The sequence below is a fragment of the Alligator mississippiensis genome, chromosome 14, assembly GCF_030867095.1.
Source record: "Alligator mississippiensis isolate rAllMis1 chromosome 14, rAllMis1, whole genome shotgun sequence".
NCBI lineage: Eukaryota > Metazoa > Chordata > Crocodylia > Alligatoridae > Alligator > Alligator mississippiensis.
This window is the reverse complement of record NC_081837.1, coordinates 39,248,296-39,264,824: the sequence shown is the minus strand read 5'-3', so window position 1 is coordinate 39,264,824 and position 16,529 is coordinate 39,248,296. Positions and strand designations below refer to the sequence as shown.

Here is a 16,529-nt window from a genome sequence, read left to right as displayed (position 1 = left end):
TGCCACGGACCTGGGACCAATTGTTCTCCCTCGGTCATCTCTTAAACCAAACCCTGTCTTTCATTGCAGTTCTACTGTAAAACCCAGTGAAAGACTCCAGCAGAGTTTATACAGCACCTAGAATGAAAGGTGCCTTCAAGTTGTGCTGTAACTATTAATAGTTTCTGATCCCAGAAAAAAGGAGTTATCCCTGACTATTAGGCCTTCAGGTTAGACAAGTATCTAACCTACTTGGTAGTTAACATTGTAGCACTCACCACGCTTGCATTTAACTAATGAAGAAGAAGGAACATGATATAGTAACTCGGAGCACAGGGATGAGAATCAGGCATTCTTTGGTGTGAGCTTAAACAAAACGTGCCTGTCCCTCTGTGCCTCAGCTTCACCGTCTGTAAAATGGGGATAATACTGCAGTGAGTTTCAAAGGTTCATTAATGTGTTGCTAAGGCCTTTGAAAACCTCAGATGAAATATTATGTGGAAGCACAGCACAGGCCCTAAGAAAGATATTGGTGCAAGCAGAATGTCTCTCAAGCTAAGATTACCCTGAGCTTGTATAAAAATGACTCGCATAAAGCATGTCTATGCCAGGCCGTCCAAAATCTGGACAGTTTCACACCAAATTGAAATGCAAATCCAGCATTAATGCCCCTCAGTTCCCCTTCCCTTGCTAACAGGCCTGAGGGCAGAAAACCTACGTGTTTGCTTTGGCTGTCTGCTCTGCAAAAACAAAGCACAGGCAGCACTTCTATTTGCTGGAGAACTTCAGGCGTATTTTGAACACACCCAGCCATGGGATTTGGGAAGTTTACTTTTGCTGGCTACAGACACCTTCTCAGAGTCGGTCTCCCTTCACCCTGCTCTTCCCCTCGCATTTAACTTTGCTTCCTAAAACCCCATTTACTATTCCTCCAACTGCCAAAAAAAGAATGAAAAATAGCACGCTGAGTGACATGCACCAGAGACCACTCTGTCAGATACACGGGGTTGTCTGCGCTGCTGAGAAGCATGACCCACGTGCTCACAGTCTCCCAGTCCACACGCACCAAATCTCCAAATTAGGGCAACATTGCCAAAGCGTCTCAGACCCTCAGATGAGGTTATTAGCAGCATGCTCAGGGCTGCTCTCAGATGTCTCAATTGCCTTCTTTCTGGGACGTGCCAGTGCTCCCAGGCTAAACACACCCCTATGAATCAGCCTGGGTGTAAGTGGACAAAACTCCGGTGAGATCAGTACAATTGCTCCAGGGTAGACTTCGAGTCGTTGCACCCTCACCAGCTCTGATAAGCCTGGACCGTCCTATGGTCACTGAATTTGGCATCTCCTCACATACGCTCACATGTCCGAGCATGTTCTGCCCTGATGTAACAGTTCCCGACAAGCTGTGCCATGTCGTGGCATGTCCCAACTCGTTCAGAAATACTCTACCCGAATCTGACATGCTCTAGCCTACCCTAAGCCAACATGATCTAAAATTTGGCACGTCCTCCCATTGAGCAATCTGGTGACTCATATCCTAACCTAATTAGGCCCTAGCATGTCCCAGCATGATCATAGCCTATAATCTGCCAGTGGGTTCTGACACGGCATGTCCTAAAACGCCCGATAAAAACCACTGTGATAATATGTGCCAACGCATCCCCAAATTCCCCGTTGTACTGCCACCGTTGAGTGACTTAAAGCAGGCTCTTCCTAGGGGTGATCGCGTGGGAGGTGTGGACTAGCAAGGGTGGGTTAATTCCTTTCGAAAATGTTCTTGCTATGTTTTTGTTTTGTTTTCCATCTGATCAGCCAGAGTTCAAACCCGCCCGCGACCGAGGCATCGTCGCAGGACCGAAACCAGGAAAATGTCCTCCCCACGGGTCAAAAGACCAGCTGAGTCGGAGCGGCTTTGTTTCTCGCAGCTAATCTGCCCTCTTCCTTGCTTGTTTTCATATTCTCCTCTTTCTGCCTGCCGGTCAGCTGCAGTTTAGGGCCTGGCCAAGCAAAAGTAAACACGAGCGGGATGAGCCGGCCCGTCGCAACAGCTCAGAGTGTGTGACGGTGCACGTCCGCGCTCGCTGGGTGAGCATCGGTGCTCGCTGGGAGATTGCGTCTCTAAGTACACTTACCCTGTCCTGTGAGAAAATGTTGGAGGGGCCGGGGTGAGAAAGAAAGTTGGACGAGGAAGGGGTCTAGTGCCGCAGAAATAGCGCTGTTAAATTCAAAGGGAGCAACATGTGAACTATAAACGGAATGACTGAAATGGATATTAGTCCACTGGAGGGCTGGGCAACCCTCCGGTAACACTGATAGAGGTTGAATAAGTACCTAGACAGCCAAGCAGACCTTTAGTATTCCTACTGCTCCTCATAAATACTTTCAACATCAGCCACACCTTACACCTGAGGATTTTGATACACTTTGAAAAACATTAACTGTAATAAGGGACATGGGGGGGATTAAACCCATTTTATCAGTGGATAAACTGAGGCCCAGAGCGGTTGAGTGACTTGCCCAGTCACATGCTATGTGCATGAAGGGACAAGATTAGAACCCAAGACTCCTGAACCCGACTAGCTGACTCACCATTAAGACATAGCTTCACTTAAATAAAGCTGCTTGCAGTTACGCTGAAGCCCATTGAAGATTTACCCGGGGGAAACAAGGAGGAATTTAGGCCTTTTGAGCATGCGAGGGGCCCCGTTTGTCTGAGTTAGACTGAAGCCTTTAATTTAATAACAATGCAGGGAACAAATCAGTAAAAGACCAGCTGCTCTGCTTTAGCTTGGTCTTGTCCCTTTTTTATTTAATCATTTGCTATAGGAGAAATAAACTTCTTGGTCAAAGAGTATTGTCAGAGGAGAAACATTCCCAGGCCTAGAATAAAAACACTTCAACCGCGCCTCAGCCTTTATCTGGCAGCTGGAAATGCCTGAGACATAATATGAGTTTATTGACATTGCCGCACATTAAATATTCCCAGTAACACATTTTCCAGAAGTCCCTAAAGGAGGGTTTGTATTTGTACAATAGAAAAGCCAAAAGGAGCCTCAGTCCCTGCAGTGCTGAGTTATTGCGATGCTGGGCACCAGGGTAAGAACAAAGAGGAATGGCATTAGCATGAGCTTGTTGGACTCTCACCTCCATGACATTTTTAAAGAGCAGTAGGCAGGGGGAAAGCGGGAGAAGCTAAGAAATAGTTTAAACAAGCCTATTGCTGCTAGGGCACGGATTCAGGTTTTGGCAGTGACAGAAAGCTGCTGGCATCTCTGTACTGTCTCTGTACCCTTTAGAGAATGAATTGGTGGTTTTGGTGCAATGTCTTGTCCCTAAGAACTTGATCCATCATGCCCTTGAATGCCCTAGCCTGCCCCATATCATGCCCCTGTGTCCTAACCTTGTGTGTCCTGCCCTGATGCCGTAAAAGACAGACTGGTACTAACATGTTCCAGTATATACTAAGATTTCCTAGTCTGATAAGGCAGCTGAGCTATTTAGGGCATTCTTACGGCATGACAATGGAGCACAAGGTGCATCCAGCAGAGAAGCTAAAAATTCAAGTGTGCAGAAACTCCCCCACATCACCTTGAAGGTTCCTCCTATCATGTCCAGATATTGTGGATTTGCAGAGCAGAAGGTGAGGCTGAGGGAACTGGATTTATTTAATCTGGAGAAGAGAAGAGAAGGCTGAGGAGGGATTTAATAGCGGCCTTCAACTCCCTGCAGCGGGGTTTGAAAGAGGATGGAGCTGAACTGTTCTCAGTGGTGGCAGATGACAGAACAAGGAGCAATGGGGTCAAGTTGTAGCAAGGGGAAGCTTAGGTTGGAAATTGGGAAAAACTCTCTCGTGAGGAGGGTAGTAAAACATTGGAACAGGTTACTCAGAGAGGTGGTGGAGTTTCCATCCTTGGAGGTTTTTAAGACCCAACTAGACAAAGGCTTGCTGGGATGAAGTAGTTGGGGCTGGTCCTGCTTTGAGCAGGAGGGTAGACTAGATGTGACCTCCTGAGGTCCTGTCCAACCTGAATTGTCTATGATTCTGTAATGCTAAGATGCTTTCTCTTCATCACAATCTGACCTCCAGCATCACATGAAACATAGGAGCTTGCCTCCCCCAAATAATTTTGGTTTGGACAAGAGCAGCCCTTTGAGAAGAGCATCAGTTTCCCCGCACTCAGGTTTGGAAGGTTTTTCCAGTGACTTCTTACCCTTGCTGTTAAAAATGTGCCCCTTAAGGCCTATCTGTTGGTACCATACCATAAGCATGGAGGAGAAGACAGCACCCAACAAGGTGTGAGCAGGCAGTGGGTGACATATCTACACAGAGCTTTGCACAATGCTCAGGGTGACAATACCGAGCTGTCATGGGTCACACTGTTCTCTCGCACAACCACATACAAGATGGGGTTTAGATGCAGAGTGGATACCTTATGGATGAAGCATCGGGGGTCACCAACCAAGAGCCCATGCTACAGGTGCCCTGAGCACTCAAGCCGCCCCATCTTGAGACAAAGCTTCTGGATATATGCCTATGACTGCCCAGGGCCTGACTCAGTCACCCTGCAGGCACAGGCCATTTTGTGCTCCTCCTAACAGGCTTGGCTCCTCAGGTCCCTGGACCAGCAGGTAGCCACCACCCATGAACAGGCACCGGGTGGATCCCATAGCAGTGGCTCAGTGGGACCCGACTGGCTCAGGCCACAACTAGCAAACTTAGGGGTGCAAACACCAAAAAGGAACCACAATGACCCCAGGAGAGCCCCATCGCACGCGAAACCAGCCTGCACACTCCTGTCCCACACAGGGCCATCACGACAAGAATGGTACAGAGGAAACGCACTGCAAGATGAACAGTGCCTCCGCTATCCTCCCTGCTCGCCCAGTCGAGCTACTTACACCTTGCCCACTTCCCTACCACCCACCCACCCGCGTCTGAGCTCTCCAGTTGCACCTGTGGCTTTGCAAGTCTTATCTGCGCCCTGTCTCCTTGACATTTACCACCAGGGAAAGAGTGGGAGGGAAGCAAGCAAGCGTGGTTAGGCTTCATCTACTGCAGCCCAGCAGCAAGCAGATGTGCGGTTCAGCTGTCTGCTCCCTCCCAGCCAGGGAAGAGGGCAGCGGAGGTGGTGGGGGGGAAGGAATAAGTCTGCAAGCACAGGGGAGAGGCAGCCAGGAGTCCATCCATCACTCGCAGGCCCCAAAGCCTGGAGCGGTGCAGGAAACAGGGCGAGATAGGATCACGGGGCTGCTTTTCCTACCATTCAGCTCAGCGTGGGACAGGGCTGGCCTGCAGCCTCCCTCCCAGAGGGCTGTTTGGGGTGGACCGGTTGGGAGGAAAAGGGGGGAGGTTATCATTAAGGCCCTGCAGCCCTGACAGAGTCCTCCCAAAAGGAATCGCATGCAAATCCCCCCAGCTAGTGATGCACGTTCTGCCCTGACCTGTGTAATGAGCAAACAAAGGGAGGCCACTTTTCTCCCAAGCTCCCCCAGCCCCCAGCCCTCGGAGAGACAAAAGGTGCAAGCTTAGTGGTGCATGAAAGGAGAAACAAAACAACCCCGTCCCCAGGTCCCCCCTCCCCGCGGCCCCCACTAGACAGATGGCAACAGTTGCCCCAGAACACCAGTTGCGTGCCGCAGGGAACAAGCCCCTTTTATCCCACAACAGGTCGTAAATGAGAAGGCTGCAGACAGCCTGGGCCTGGCTGAGGAACGCATAGGGGTGGCGGGGGGACGGGAATGGGACTCTCCTCTCAGGACGCTCCGAGGGAGACAAAAAGCCAGCTGAAGGGAGCCCCCAAGCGAGCCCATCTGTCTGCCCTTGGGCCCCCCCTCACCCATGCACTCGCAGCCCCGGGGGCTGCGGGTTGGCGTGCCCTGCCAACACGAGCGTGTCACTCACCGAGATAACACTTTGTGCTTCCCTTCCAGGGATCTCACAGCCTGTTCTCCCGCCCTTCCCCCCAACCCTGCTGCTTCCATGTCCATTAAGCAGAGACTTATTATCCATATTAGAGTAGCATCTGGAGACCCTGGCGGAGATCAGGACCCTTTGTGCAAGGTGCTGTACAGACACAGTAAGAGACAGAGAGCTGAGCAAGGGTCCTAGCTCAGGCCTGGGTTCACCAATGGGCCTGGTGTCTGCAAAGGCTTGTCCTCTTTTAACCAGAGACACACCTGAAATGATCCAGGTAGAGCATCCCGGCGAGGAAGATGCTTCCAGGATCCATTGTTCTCCTTGGAAAGTGCCTGGAGGCCTCGTGGAGACACGAGGCCTGTTTTCTCCCAAGCCAGGCGTATTTTTTCCTCCCCTCCCCATTTTCATGTTTGACAAATAAGGCTGTTTGCAGATCTCGGCATCTCCACCCACAGCCCCTGTTTTGCGAGCCTGTGTGAAAGGAAGTGAACAGACAATATGCTGCAGAAAGGTGCTCTGCTGCTCATTTGGCTGGAAGGTTTTGCGGTTGTTTGGGGGATTTTTTTTTTTTTTTAAAGCGAGCATTGAGCAATGCTTCTGTCTGCTCCGTTATGATCTTGGAATTCTTCCAAGTAGACTGAGGCAAAGGAAAGAACAGTGAAAGAGCACGATGCATGTCCTTTCGAGCGCAAAGAGAACAGGGGTGTGGGTGTGTGTCAGCGCTCTGTGTATACACACACTTGTGTCTGCATAAATATAGCCCGACCCTTTGCAAGTCAAGTAAGTTTCCACTGGTGAACTTAACTCTTTGCAAAGTTTCTCTCGGACCCAGAAACTCCAAATAATAATATTTCTTATTTTCAGTATACAGAAACCCTACTTCTGAAGTAGGACCCCAGTGTGCTAAGCATCGTATAAATACATAACAAAAAGGATAGGTCCTGATCCCAAATCTTAGAGGTTAGGTGCAGGATAGTGACTGTTACAGCATACGGGCACTGGAGATGCATCCGGATGCTAGCTTGTGAAATGGCTCTGTAAAGAGGACCACTTATAGGGAGAAGGGCAGGGGGGTCTGGGACAGACATTGCATAAACCAGTTTGACCCAAATCAGTTAAGTCTGATACTATATTCAACCAGGTTTATCTTAAACTAATTTCAGTCATTTTGAAACTGGGTTATGTGCACTGAACTTCTGTTCTGTTACAGGTTTAAACCAATTTCTCATGACTTAAACTGGTTTAAGTGTAACTTCTGTCCCTAGGAGAAAGGGACTATGACCCTTTATAGCAGGGGTGGGCAAAATGCGGCTCGCCAAGCCATTCTATCCCTAAAAATGTAGAAAATTAACATTTATCTGCCCCGGGCTGCCTGTCATCCGGCCCTCGATGGCTTGCCAAAACCCATTAAGCAGCCCTCAGCTCAAAATAATTGCCCACTCCTGCTTTATAGTAATGGCACTGATGGAGTGAGAAACATATAAACAGGGCCCCAGCGCAACTTCTGCTAACATTCAAGGATGTCCAGAAGAGCAAGGGTTAGTCCAGCTCCTTGCAGATCTGGAGGCAGCTGAAAAGCTTTGTCCCAGGGTTTGCAGATGTGGTTCAACACCAAGGCACTGGCAGTGTGTGGGGCTGCGGCTATCACCCACTAAGGGGTTAGAGTTTAGTTTCCCCAAGGGAGCTGGGAGAAGCAAGCAGAACATGTTGTCCTGGATGGGAAACACCTGATGAGATCAAAACAGGGCCCTTGGCAGCTTGAGCAAGTGCCTTCATTCAAGGGCATAATTCAAACACTTTTATGATCCCAGAGCATCTCGGGAAGGCAACTCCCACTCTTGAGCCCTGCAGGTGAGTGAGACACGCTGAGCCCACGCCTCCCCTCCACTCCCTCCTTTCGGGCTGCAGGAGACTGGCACTGGAAGCCACCTCCAGACTGCAGCCACATCTCCCCAGATACAAGAGCAAACGGTTGCACACGCTGCTGCCTGATTGGCTTCTGCAGAGCCAAAATAGACAGCTCCGTTCCCGTCACCCCAATCAGAAGAAAAGGGCTGCGCAGGAAACACCTGGAGGCCCGGGGCCCGCTCAGTGAAACGCTGCTAGAGAGGGCAGCTCGGCAGCTTCGAGTTTCACTTCTGTCCCCACCAGCTGCTGAAATAAACAGCTGAAGCCTTCCCCAGCCGCCTTCCCAGGACCGTTAAACCCACGATAACAAGGCTGCTGCCTTCCAGACGCAAAAAAACACTTCCTCAGGCCGGGGTCCCAGCTACCCCGCTTCCTCTTCCCAGTGGGAACCCCCAGGACAATGCTGGAGCCGCGGGAAGAAGCATGTTATTGCGCTACCTCTACAGCAAACCCGGGGGCTTAACCATTAGCAGTGGGTGAAATGCTGTACATTCACTGCAGTTTGGGGTGGGAGGGAGGGAATGAAAGTACTGGTTAACTTCGAGTTGAATCCGGCCAAGAGTTCTTTAAAAGATGAACAGAGGAAAGTGGGAATCTAAAAATCCCAAATGAACCCTTTTTTTTCAATGCCCAAACTTTGCGTTTTGTCATTTGAAACAGGATCCTTTTGCCTTTTCACTTCAAGATCGTATCCATCGTTGCTTAAGTCCAAGCAAAATGTGAAACAGAAGCAGTTAAAGAGCCTGAAAAAACAAAACAGAAATACTTCCAGGAACAATGGGCTTGGGGCTGATCCCAAAACTAAGTGTTTCTTTGGCTCAAAACAACCTGAGTTCCCCACTGATGGTTTCCATTCTTCCACTCCGATGTTTTCCCCCAGTCTCAGTTCAGTGGCTGAACCAACAAATGTGCGACCTGCCCAGTTAAGCACCCACTTCGAAATCCCGCCTCTCCTAGCATGCACAGCGCAGGACGCACGTCCCAGGCAGCAGACCCGTGGAGAAAGGACTATCACATGGGTAGGGGGACTAGAGAAGCCTGGATTTATCTCGTGGTGGTATCACACCCCCCCGAGTGCTCTTGGCTTGGTTTTCGAGCCCAACTCCACCATGACATAGAGATATTTGTGAGAGTTGTGTACTGAAATACCTTTGAGGATCTGGGCCTTATGCAAAGCAGAGATAGTGCCTTTCCTCGGAGAGGAATTTATGAAGATCCATTTACCACCCTGTGAAAGGCACATGCTAAGCATTGTGTGGATGTAAGCTTTTTAGCACGATGAAATCCTGACATTAAGAAACCAACTAGGATTTACACATGTATCAGAGAGGTGGTTTTCCTTGTGGACCCAAATACCACTTTCCAAGTCATTCGGTGGCCATGGGCTCCATCTCAAAGGTGGCCTCCACCCTGTTAGCAGTGAGGCTATTTCTATCTGAGGATTGCACATGCAGAATGCCCCTCTATCTTTAGGCCTTCTTGCAATGACCCAAATGCTAACAAGACCCAAGAAGCGCTTATCTCCCTTGTGCTGAGAGATGCCAGGGAATTAGCAGCCCATTTCAAGCCAGCAGGAGTTATAAATGGGCCTTCCTTATTGGAGGAAGTTTGCTGGCAGGTTTACAGGGCAAAAGGTTGAGCTCCCACATGGATGCCAAGGCAGACAGGCATACGCCCTTGTTTATGAGAAAAAAAAATCGATTGCAAAGAGCAGGATCAATCCCGGCTGCCTCGATCCAACACACTGCACCTCCAAAAAACTTAAACAGAAAGTGAGTCCCAGTTTTTTGCAAGAAGTTGGTTCTGGTTTATCAGGGCAATGACATCTTTCTGCAGGCTGGTTCAATCAGGAGACGGGGAACAGCTGGTTGACAAGGCCCTGTTGGGGCTATTGTAAGATATGCAAAACCAGCGATCCAGCTGAGACAGGCTCAGCGCAGCGCTTACCAAGCGGAGACAGGACTCACCAAGCTTCACCTGGGAGAGTTGTTATTGCCTGGATGGGTCATGGGAGTGTTTATCCTTCTAGCCACCAAGGGAAAAAAACAGAAACGCACCCCCCCTCCTCACCTCCTGGGGTTTGGCAAGCTACTGCTGTAAAATGGTGCTAACAATGAGCAGGATTTTCTACTCAGACTCCCCCAGTCCCTCTTGGCCCTGTCCCTTTTCATACAAAGAGCTGCGCGTCTAAGAATAACATTTAGATTCCTGGTCTGAAAAACACCAGAGAAAAGACAGACTTTGACACACATTTAAACCAACTGTTTTGCTTGGCACTTACATTGACCTCAAAGTGCTCTACAGGGACCACTTTTATTTCAATGGTTTAACACCTTCGTGCCTCAGTTTCCCTTTGTGTAATATTGGGGGGAGAACCGGTGGGGTAAAAAATAAATCAGCTGGACCAATGAAGGCAAGTTTATAACTGTTAACAGTACCCTGCCCCTGGGAGGTGAAGAAATTATGGAGGAGAACAAGGCCTGGGCACCAGACAGGCTCTCAACTCTGCTACTGGTTTGGTGGGTGACCCACCTAAAAAAGTCAGTTTTCTGAATCCACATCTGTAAAATGGGTGCGACTCAGACCTCCTTTGTTTTCAGATCTCCTGCTAGGATGTGCTGCCCAAGTAGGAAAATAGGACCAGAGAGCTTCCCTGAAAACTCCAGAAAGCCAGGAGTATGTGAATGCACACAGGATGTTGTGCGGTTAACCTCTGACAACACCTGCTCAAAAGAGGACTCCGAGTTAAAGCTTCTACCCAAAGAAAAATTACAGATCAAATAAAACTATCTGGGAATAGAGCAGCTTATGAAAGAGTTAGCATTCCCATACAGTGTCCTGTTGCAGTGGAGATAACCAGAGCCTCCAGTGCCTAAAGCTGTATTTTTATCACTGGTGCTAGTGAGTCATGGTGCCACCTGAAAATGTGGATCAAAATACACCCTTGTCTCATGCTGATGAATGCAGTTAGGTCATTCACAGGGGGTCACCTCACTTAAATGCAACCTTTGAACGTACATGACTCTTTGGCTCATCAGCAACTGAATAGGGCCACCATTCCTTTTTAAAAAGCCAGTCCACAAACTAATGGAGGGGGTGACTTAAAAAAGCACCTTTGGCACATGCCTCTTTGCCACAAATTATTTCATCCCTTAAAAAGAGGTGTTGATGGACTAAAATAAAAAATGAGACCCAACCAATTTCTCTGCACTTCAGGGAGCACTAGGTGAAGTATTTAAAACAGGGGCTATTTGTGCTTAGACTCATACTTCAGTTACTTTGATGTAGAGCAAGGACTGTCTTTGCTATTTGTACAACATTCCCCATGCAGGACTGGGGATTTTAGGTGCTACTGCAGCAGGGGACAAGACCATTAGAATCAACAGAAAGATTTTAACAGTATTTGGATCAAAAGCAACAGAACTATCTTGAGTGATTTCAATTTGGATCAGAGCTTCAGCTATAAATGCACTGTTTCCAGTTGGCTTTTCCAGCCCCTGCCATTAGATTTCCTTGGAAGATCTGTTCTCCGAGTACAGTGTGGTGAAGTGCCCTTTTACCCAGTGATTAAAAGTTTAGAAAACACAGGAACAAGACTCAGACGGAGGTGTCCTTTGTACTTCACAGGCTGAGTGGGGCTTACAGTGAGTCAGCCTGGGCTGCAGCTTCTCCAAGATGGGATTGAATGCTGCAGTCCAGCAACTTCTCTGCTCCTTTCTGTGAGGGCCTCACTGCTTTGTCTATTTGTGCTGGGAATTGGGATGGCCTGGGCAGTCTGTAACCCTTACATAAATGAGAAAGAGAGGCATCATTACAGGTGAAAATGTTAGCAAACAGTATAGGCAGTCATATAGGTATGGAAACTGATGGCTCAACCAAAGCTACCAACCTCAGATGGCGTCTTCACAGACTTTGAACGAACCCAAGTGCTTAGCTGACTTGGGGTCAGGCTATTATTATGGTCACGATGACCATCAACATCATCATTATCCATACCCCATGTTATGTGTCCTTTTGAACCTCTGCCTCAGTTGTGAGCTTTGAGTCGTTATGCATGGGTGGGGGAAATCCAAGCTTCGGCTATCAAGCAATTATTTGGAGCAAGAGGTTTAGGTGAGGCTCCAAAACATGTATTTGTTTGGCAAACCTACAGCAGTAGTCAGAGCTTCCCCAGAGAAGCATGGTTTTCTTTAAGCTGCTACATTTTTATTAAAGTAACAAAAGTGTACATTTATCAAAGTATCTGTACATTTTTATATAAAAACACTACTGTACAATGTCTCCCCTCCCCCTTCCAAAAAATAGCTTACAAACTTTCTACCATTTTCCACCAAATACAAAAGCAGGTCCCGCTCAACAGTCCAGCTCAGTTTGTTTTTTTTAAAAAACCCCAAAAAACCCAACACACATTCTTTGATAAACAGTTTTTCATGTCTGCGACTGGTTCGGTCAGGATTGTAGTCAAAAGGCAAGAGAGAACACATAAATTCACAGCTTTTACATGTAACAAAATACAATAACGAATTCATGCCCTCCAAACACAGCTGGTTTTAAAGCAAACAAAACTTTAACACTAAACACCCTGCCAGGAACAAAAGCATGAGATTTGATGAGTGTGTGCAGGTTTCTTTTTTTTTTTCTCTTTTTCTTGTTGTTTTTAACTAGGGGTCATGATTGGGTGGGAATTCCAATATTTCCCCCCAGAAGCACCTTTTTGGTAGGAGGGAGGGGATAGAGTATAAAGATGTCTTAAAAAAGAAAAAAGACATATGCATTGGATCATGCCAAACTGACAAACCAAGCAAGTACCAGCATTTGAGAAAGTCCGAGTGCAAGCAGGGAGTATAGCATAGCAAACCTGTTTGTCTTGGGCTGTTGACCGTTCTCACTCATATCATTATTTTCGAGACACCAGATGAGAAACAAAGCTCCCAGAGAGCACTTTGAACTGCGACTTTCCTTGAAAGGGGAATTTACAGTGCAGAGGTTTCCAAATATTCCCCTCAGTGTGATGCCAAATATTGCACAATTATGCTAACGGAAAAGCAACACATTTTAGCTCACAGAAGGCCCAAGTTCTTTATTCTAACTTCTGCTTTGCTGCATTTGTTGACTACGTGATGCAGAGCTGGGGTGTTGCAACTTCAGATTTACAGTTGGTTATTAAAGTGTATTATTAGCACGCTGCTTGGGGATAAATGAAGGCCATCAGGCACTTTTCAATGATGTGCCATTAGGATGCTCAGTTTTCCAGTTGAGGAATTCAATCCCTACAGAAATCTGAACCCAGATTTCCACATGGAAAGTGATTTCCTTTTTAAAAGGTTAAGAAGAAGAGAGAAAGAAAGGAGGGAGGGGTGGGGGAGAAACTGTTGCAAAGAACCTTCCTTCCTCTCCCAGAGTGCCCAAGATTTGGAAATACATATTGCACAAGGTCTGAGAACTTGATTCATAGAAGGCTGGGAAGGAATAGCTCTGATTATGCACATCAGCTGCCGGTCTAAAACAGCAAGGCAAAAAATAAAAATAAAAAATTCCTTCTGAAACACGTTTCACTAGAGTGCCTTGCCTTTTTCCAATTGCTTCTCAAGGAGCCACGGGCAGCATTGTCAGGAGTGTCAGTTGGTCAAGAAAAAGGCAGTCTTGGTAGAAGTGTATTCCCCCCCCCCCCCATCAGGTAGGTAAGATCACAACGACCAGGAACTTCTAGTTCCTCAACTCAAAACAGTTCAGCTGATTACAAAACAAGGGCCAAAACCCTGAACATGGTATTCAGGCAAAAATCCCCTCAATTTCAAGTATCCTTTGACTTCATCTGGAATTTTGCATGAAATCAACTAGTTCAGGGTCAGGCATTGAGTGTGCAGAGACCGAAAACTAATAACGGGCATTTGCTGGAAAGAGATAGCCCAATATGTTAGATGCTAAGGGTGGGGCAAAAAACTGATTTAGAAGTCAGAAACTAAGCCACAAAGAAATGCTCAGGCTTATTTTGGGGGAAATCCAAGGGGGGGGGGGAAAAAGAGGGGAGAAAAAATGATTAGCCTGATCAGCAGAGTAGGCAACTCTCAAATCAAGGCTAGAATGAACACTTGGGGGTCATGACATCCCATTCAACACAGTGGGGTCGCTGTTGGAGATCATCTTTAAACCCCACAAGGCACACTAGCCTTTTAATTCACAGTTGCTCAGCACTTAACTCCATAGTTAAGAAATACTTTTTTTTGTTTGTTTTTAGAAGTGCTGTGCTACTTCCTGCCCTCCACCCACTTGCGCTTCCCTGACACAGCCAGCCCATCAAAATTGTCATCCAATACTAATTAGGTAGATATCAGCTTCATAATATCAATTCAAAGCTTGCAACAGCTTCTGGGAAAAAAAAGGCACCTAATACTGCTTCCCCACAGAGCAGTGTCTGATATTTAAATTTTGGATTTTCTTGGTTTTTCTTAAAAAATATAAATAGCTCTTCATTTAAAAATAGATCCTCAGGTGAGGTATTACAGTAGCCCATATCTTGGCAGTGTAAGGACAAGTGAAGCATTTAGCTGGAGACAGTCATCATGTAGTTTTTGGAAGGGCTGGTGCGACCCAGCATCATTTGGTTTTTGCAGGTGAGCATCCCATAGGAGCTCACGGGTTTTGTTGCTGTTGCTTCGTACAAAACGCAGATGGAGCCGTCTTCACCGATCCGGTACGACACTTCGTATGGGTCTACCCAGAGCGTGAGCTCGCTGGGCAGGAGCTGATAGAGCTGCTGAAGGTTGAGTCCGATCTGGCTAGCTGCCTTGCTGATAATGGGGTCCATTTTGTGGTTGATCCGAATGCAGCGATACCCAGAGCCTTTGAAAGGCTTCTCTGGAAACCAGTGATGTTTGTAGTGCTCTGTAAAAGGAAAGCAGAAGCAGCCTGTAAGCAGACGTGCCATGGCTTTAAGAGAAAGGGACTATCACAACAGTCCCCCAGGGAGCCTCGCACTTGGCTGGAGGAAGCCAGCAACTGAGAGACCCATCTCAATATACAAAACCCTTTAATTTTTTTCCATCTGCTCTCACATTTTGAGGCAGGACTTTCCCAGCGCTAGGAAACCCCTCAGGGCTGGGATGCAAAGGTCTATGTGATCTTCCTAAATGATGCTTCCTCTCCCAAAAATGAAGCAGCTGGCCAGCTTGTATCGCAGCCCATTTGGGGAAGTTTGGTACCGCACGTCCACGGCACAGCTGCGGAAACGTGACGGAACTGTCACGCCACAGCACAAGAGAGATTCAGCTCCTATTAAGGCAACGTCACCCATTTAGCCCTGACAAACTCCAGAGCCAGCAGCTCTGTCCAACCCAGGGACAACAAGAGGTTCCTTACTACAAAGGGGAACCAGGCAGCATCTCACGCAACACGACTTCTGGAGAAGCAGGTTTAGCAACAAGTGGCCACCGTCTTTGATCAGAAAGAAAGCAACTTGCCCACCAAGGCGGTGCAGTCCAGTTAGCCTGTTTCAGGGCTTTACTAGGAAGCTATCCAGAGAGGCAGTGGACTCTTCATCCTTTTTTTTAGACAAAGCCTTGGCTGGGATGATGTAGCTGGGGCTGGTCCTGCTTGGGGCAGGGGGTTGGAGTAGATGCGATCTCCTGAGGTCCCTTCCAACCCTCATTTTCTACAGTTCTCCATCCCCAATTCAGAGAGGGGCTGACACAAAACCAGCAGAAGTAGTCGGCATCCAAAGACTTTGGATCCGGCTGAGTCTAACAAAGCAGCAGCTGTGACGCCAGCTCCCGAAACAAAGAGGCAGCAAGCACCCACAGGAGTGGCATGGTGGGCATCCCACCTGGAAGCACACGCCCCACTCGTGAGCAGAGGCTGCATGAGACATTGCTACTTCCAAGGCTGCTTTTGCCCAAAAGAGCTGAAGACGATGGGGGAAGGGATGGATTTTCTGGTGTTGCGATTGGGCTCGGTGAACAGGGCAGGGCAGGCCAGAGATGCTGCAGCCCCCCACATACGTGGCACAGGGATGGGCACCCCTCTAGGGGCTGCGATCTCTTTTATGAGACCAACTCAATAGTTGGGAAAACAGTTCTTTGCAAGCTTTGGGGCGCCAGCAGGCACAGGGAAGAAGTGTGGTGGTGCCCGATAGCTTGCAAAGTACCATTTTCCCACCGATTTCCAGTAAAAGAGGCCACGTTTACAAGCCTTGCACCTGCCTCCCAGCCCCCGCTCACCTGTGAGCGCCTCCTGCAAGGCCCCACTGAAAACCTGCAGCTGCTGCTCGCTGACGCAGCCGCGGGTGCGGAGCAGGCTGGACACGAAGCCCACGGCGGCGGCGATCTCGGGCACCATCTCCGCCCGGCTGCTGCTACTGCTCCCGCTCCAGCGCTGCATCTGGCTCCGGCGGTGCGCGGCCCCTTTAAGGCTCGGAGAGCGGAGGGAGGGAGGACGAGCGAGGAGGCTCCACTGGCCGCCGCGGCTTCTCTGGCTGGGCAGCCGTGCCGCCAGCCTTTAGTACGCTGCCCCCGGGTGACGTTAGCGCCGCGGAGCGCGCCTATTGGCGAAGCCTGCCGGGTATGCAAATTTGACGTGACTTCAGCCGGGTGGAAGGAGTGACGCGGAGACTGGGAAGTCGGCGTGGGGGGGCGGCCCGCGGGCTGGGCTCGCTCGGAGACACCTGCAGCGGCGCGGGGCAGCAGCTGGACGTGGCTGGCCGCACACGCCCCTGCAATTGCACAGGGTG

The 16,529-nt window shown here is 48.7% G+C and overlaps 1 protein-coding gene across 1 annotated transcript; it reads right to left on the bottom strand.

The window, feature by feature from the left end:
• Positions 1 to 11,988: 11,988 nt before the first annotated feature.
• Positions 11,989 to 16,281, bottom strand: BTG2 (BTG anti-proliferation factor 2). The gene is made up of 2 exons (XM_006261222.4): positions 16,021 to 16,281; positions 11,989 to 14,689 (listed from the first exon to the last, which is right to left on the bottom strand). The coding sequence occupies exons 1-2, from the start codon at positions 16,178 to 16,180 to the stop codon at positions 14,349 to 14,351; spliced, it is 501 nt and encodes a 166-aa protein (XP_006261284.1). The 5' UTR covers positions 16,181 to 16,281; the 3' UTR covers positions 11,989 to 14,348.
• Positions 16,282 to 16,529: the final 248 nt, after the last annotated feature.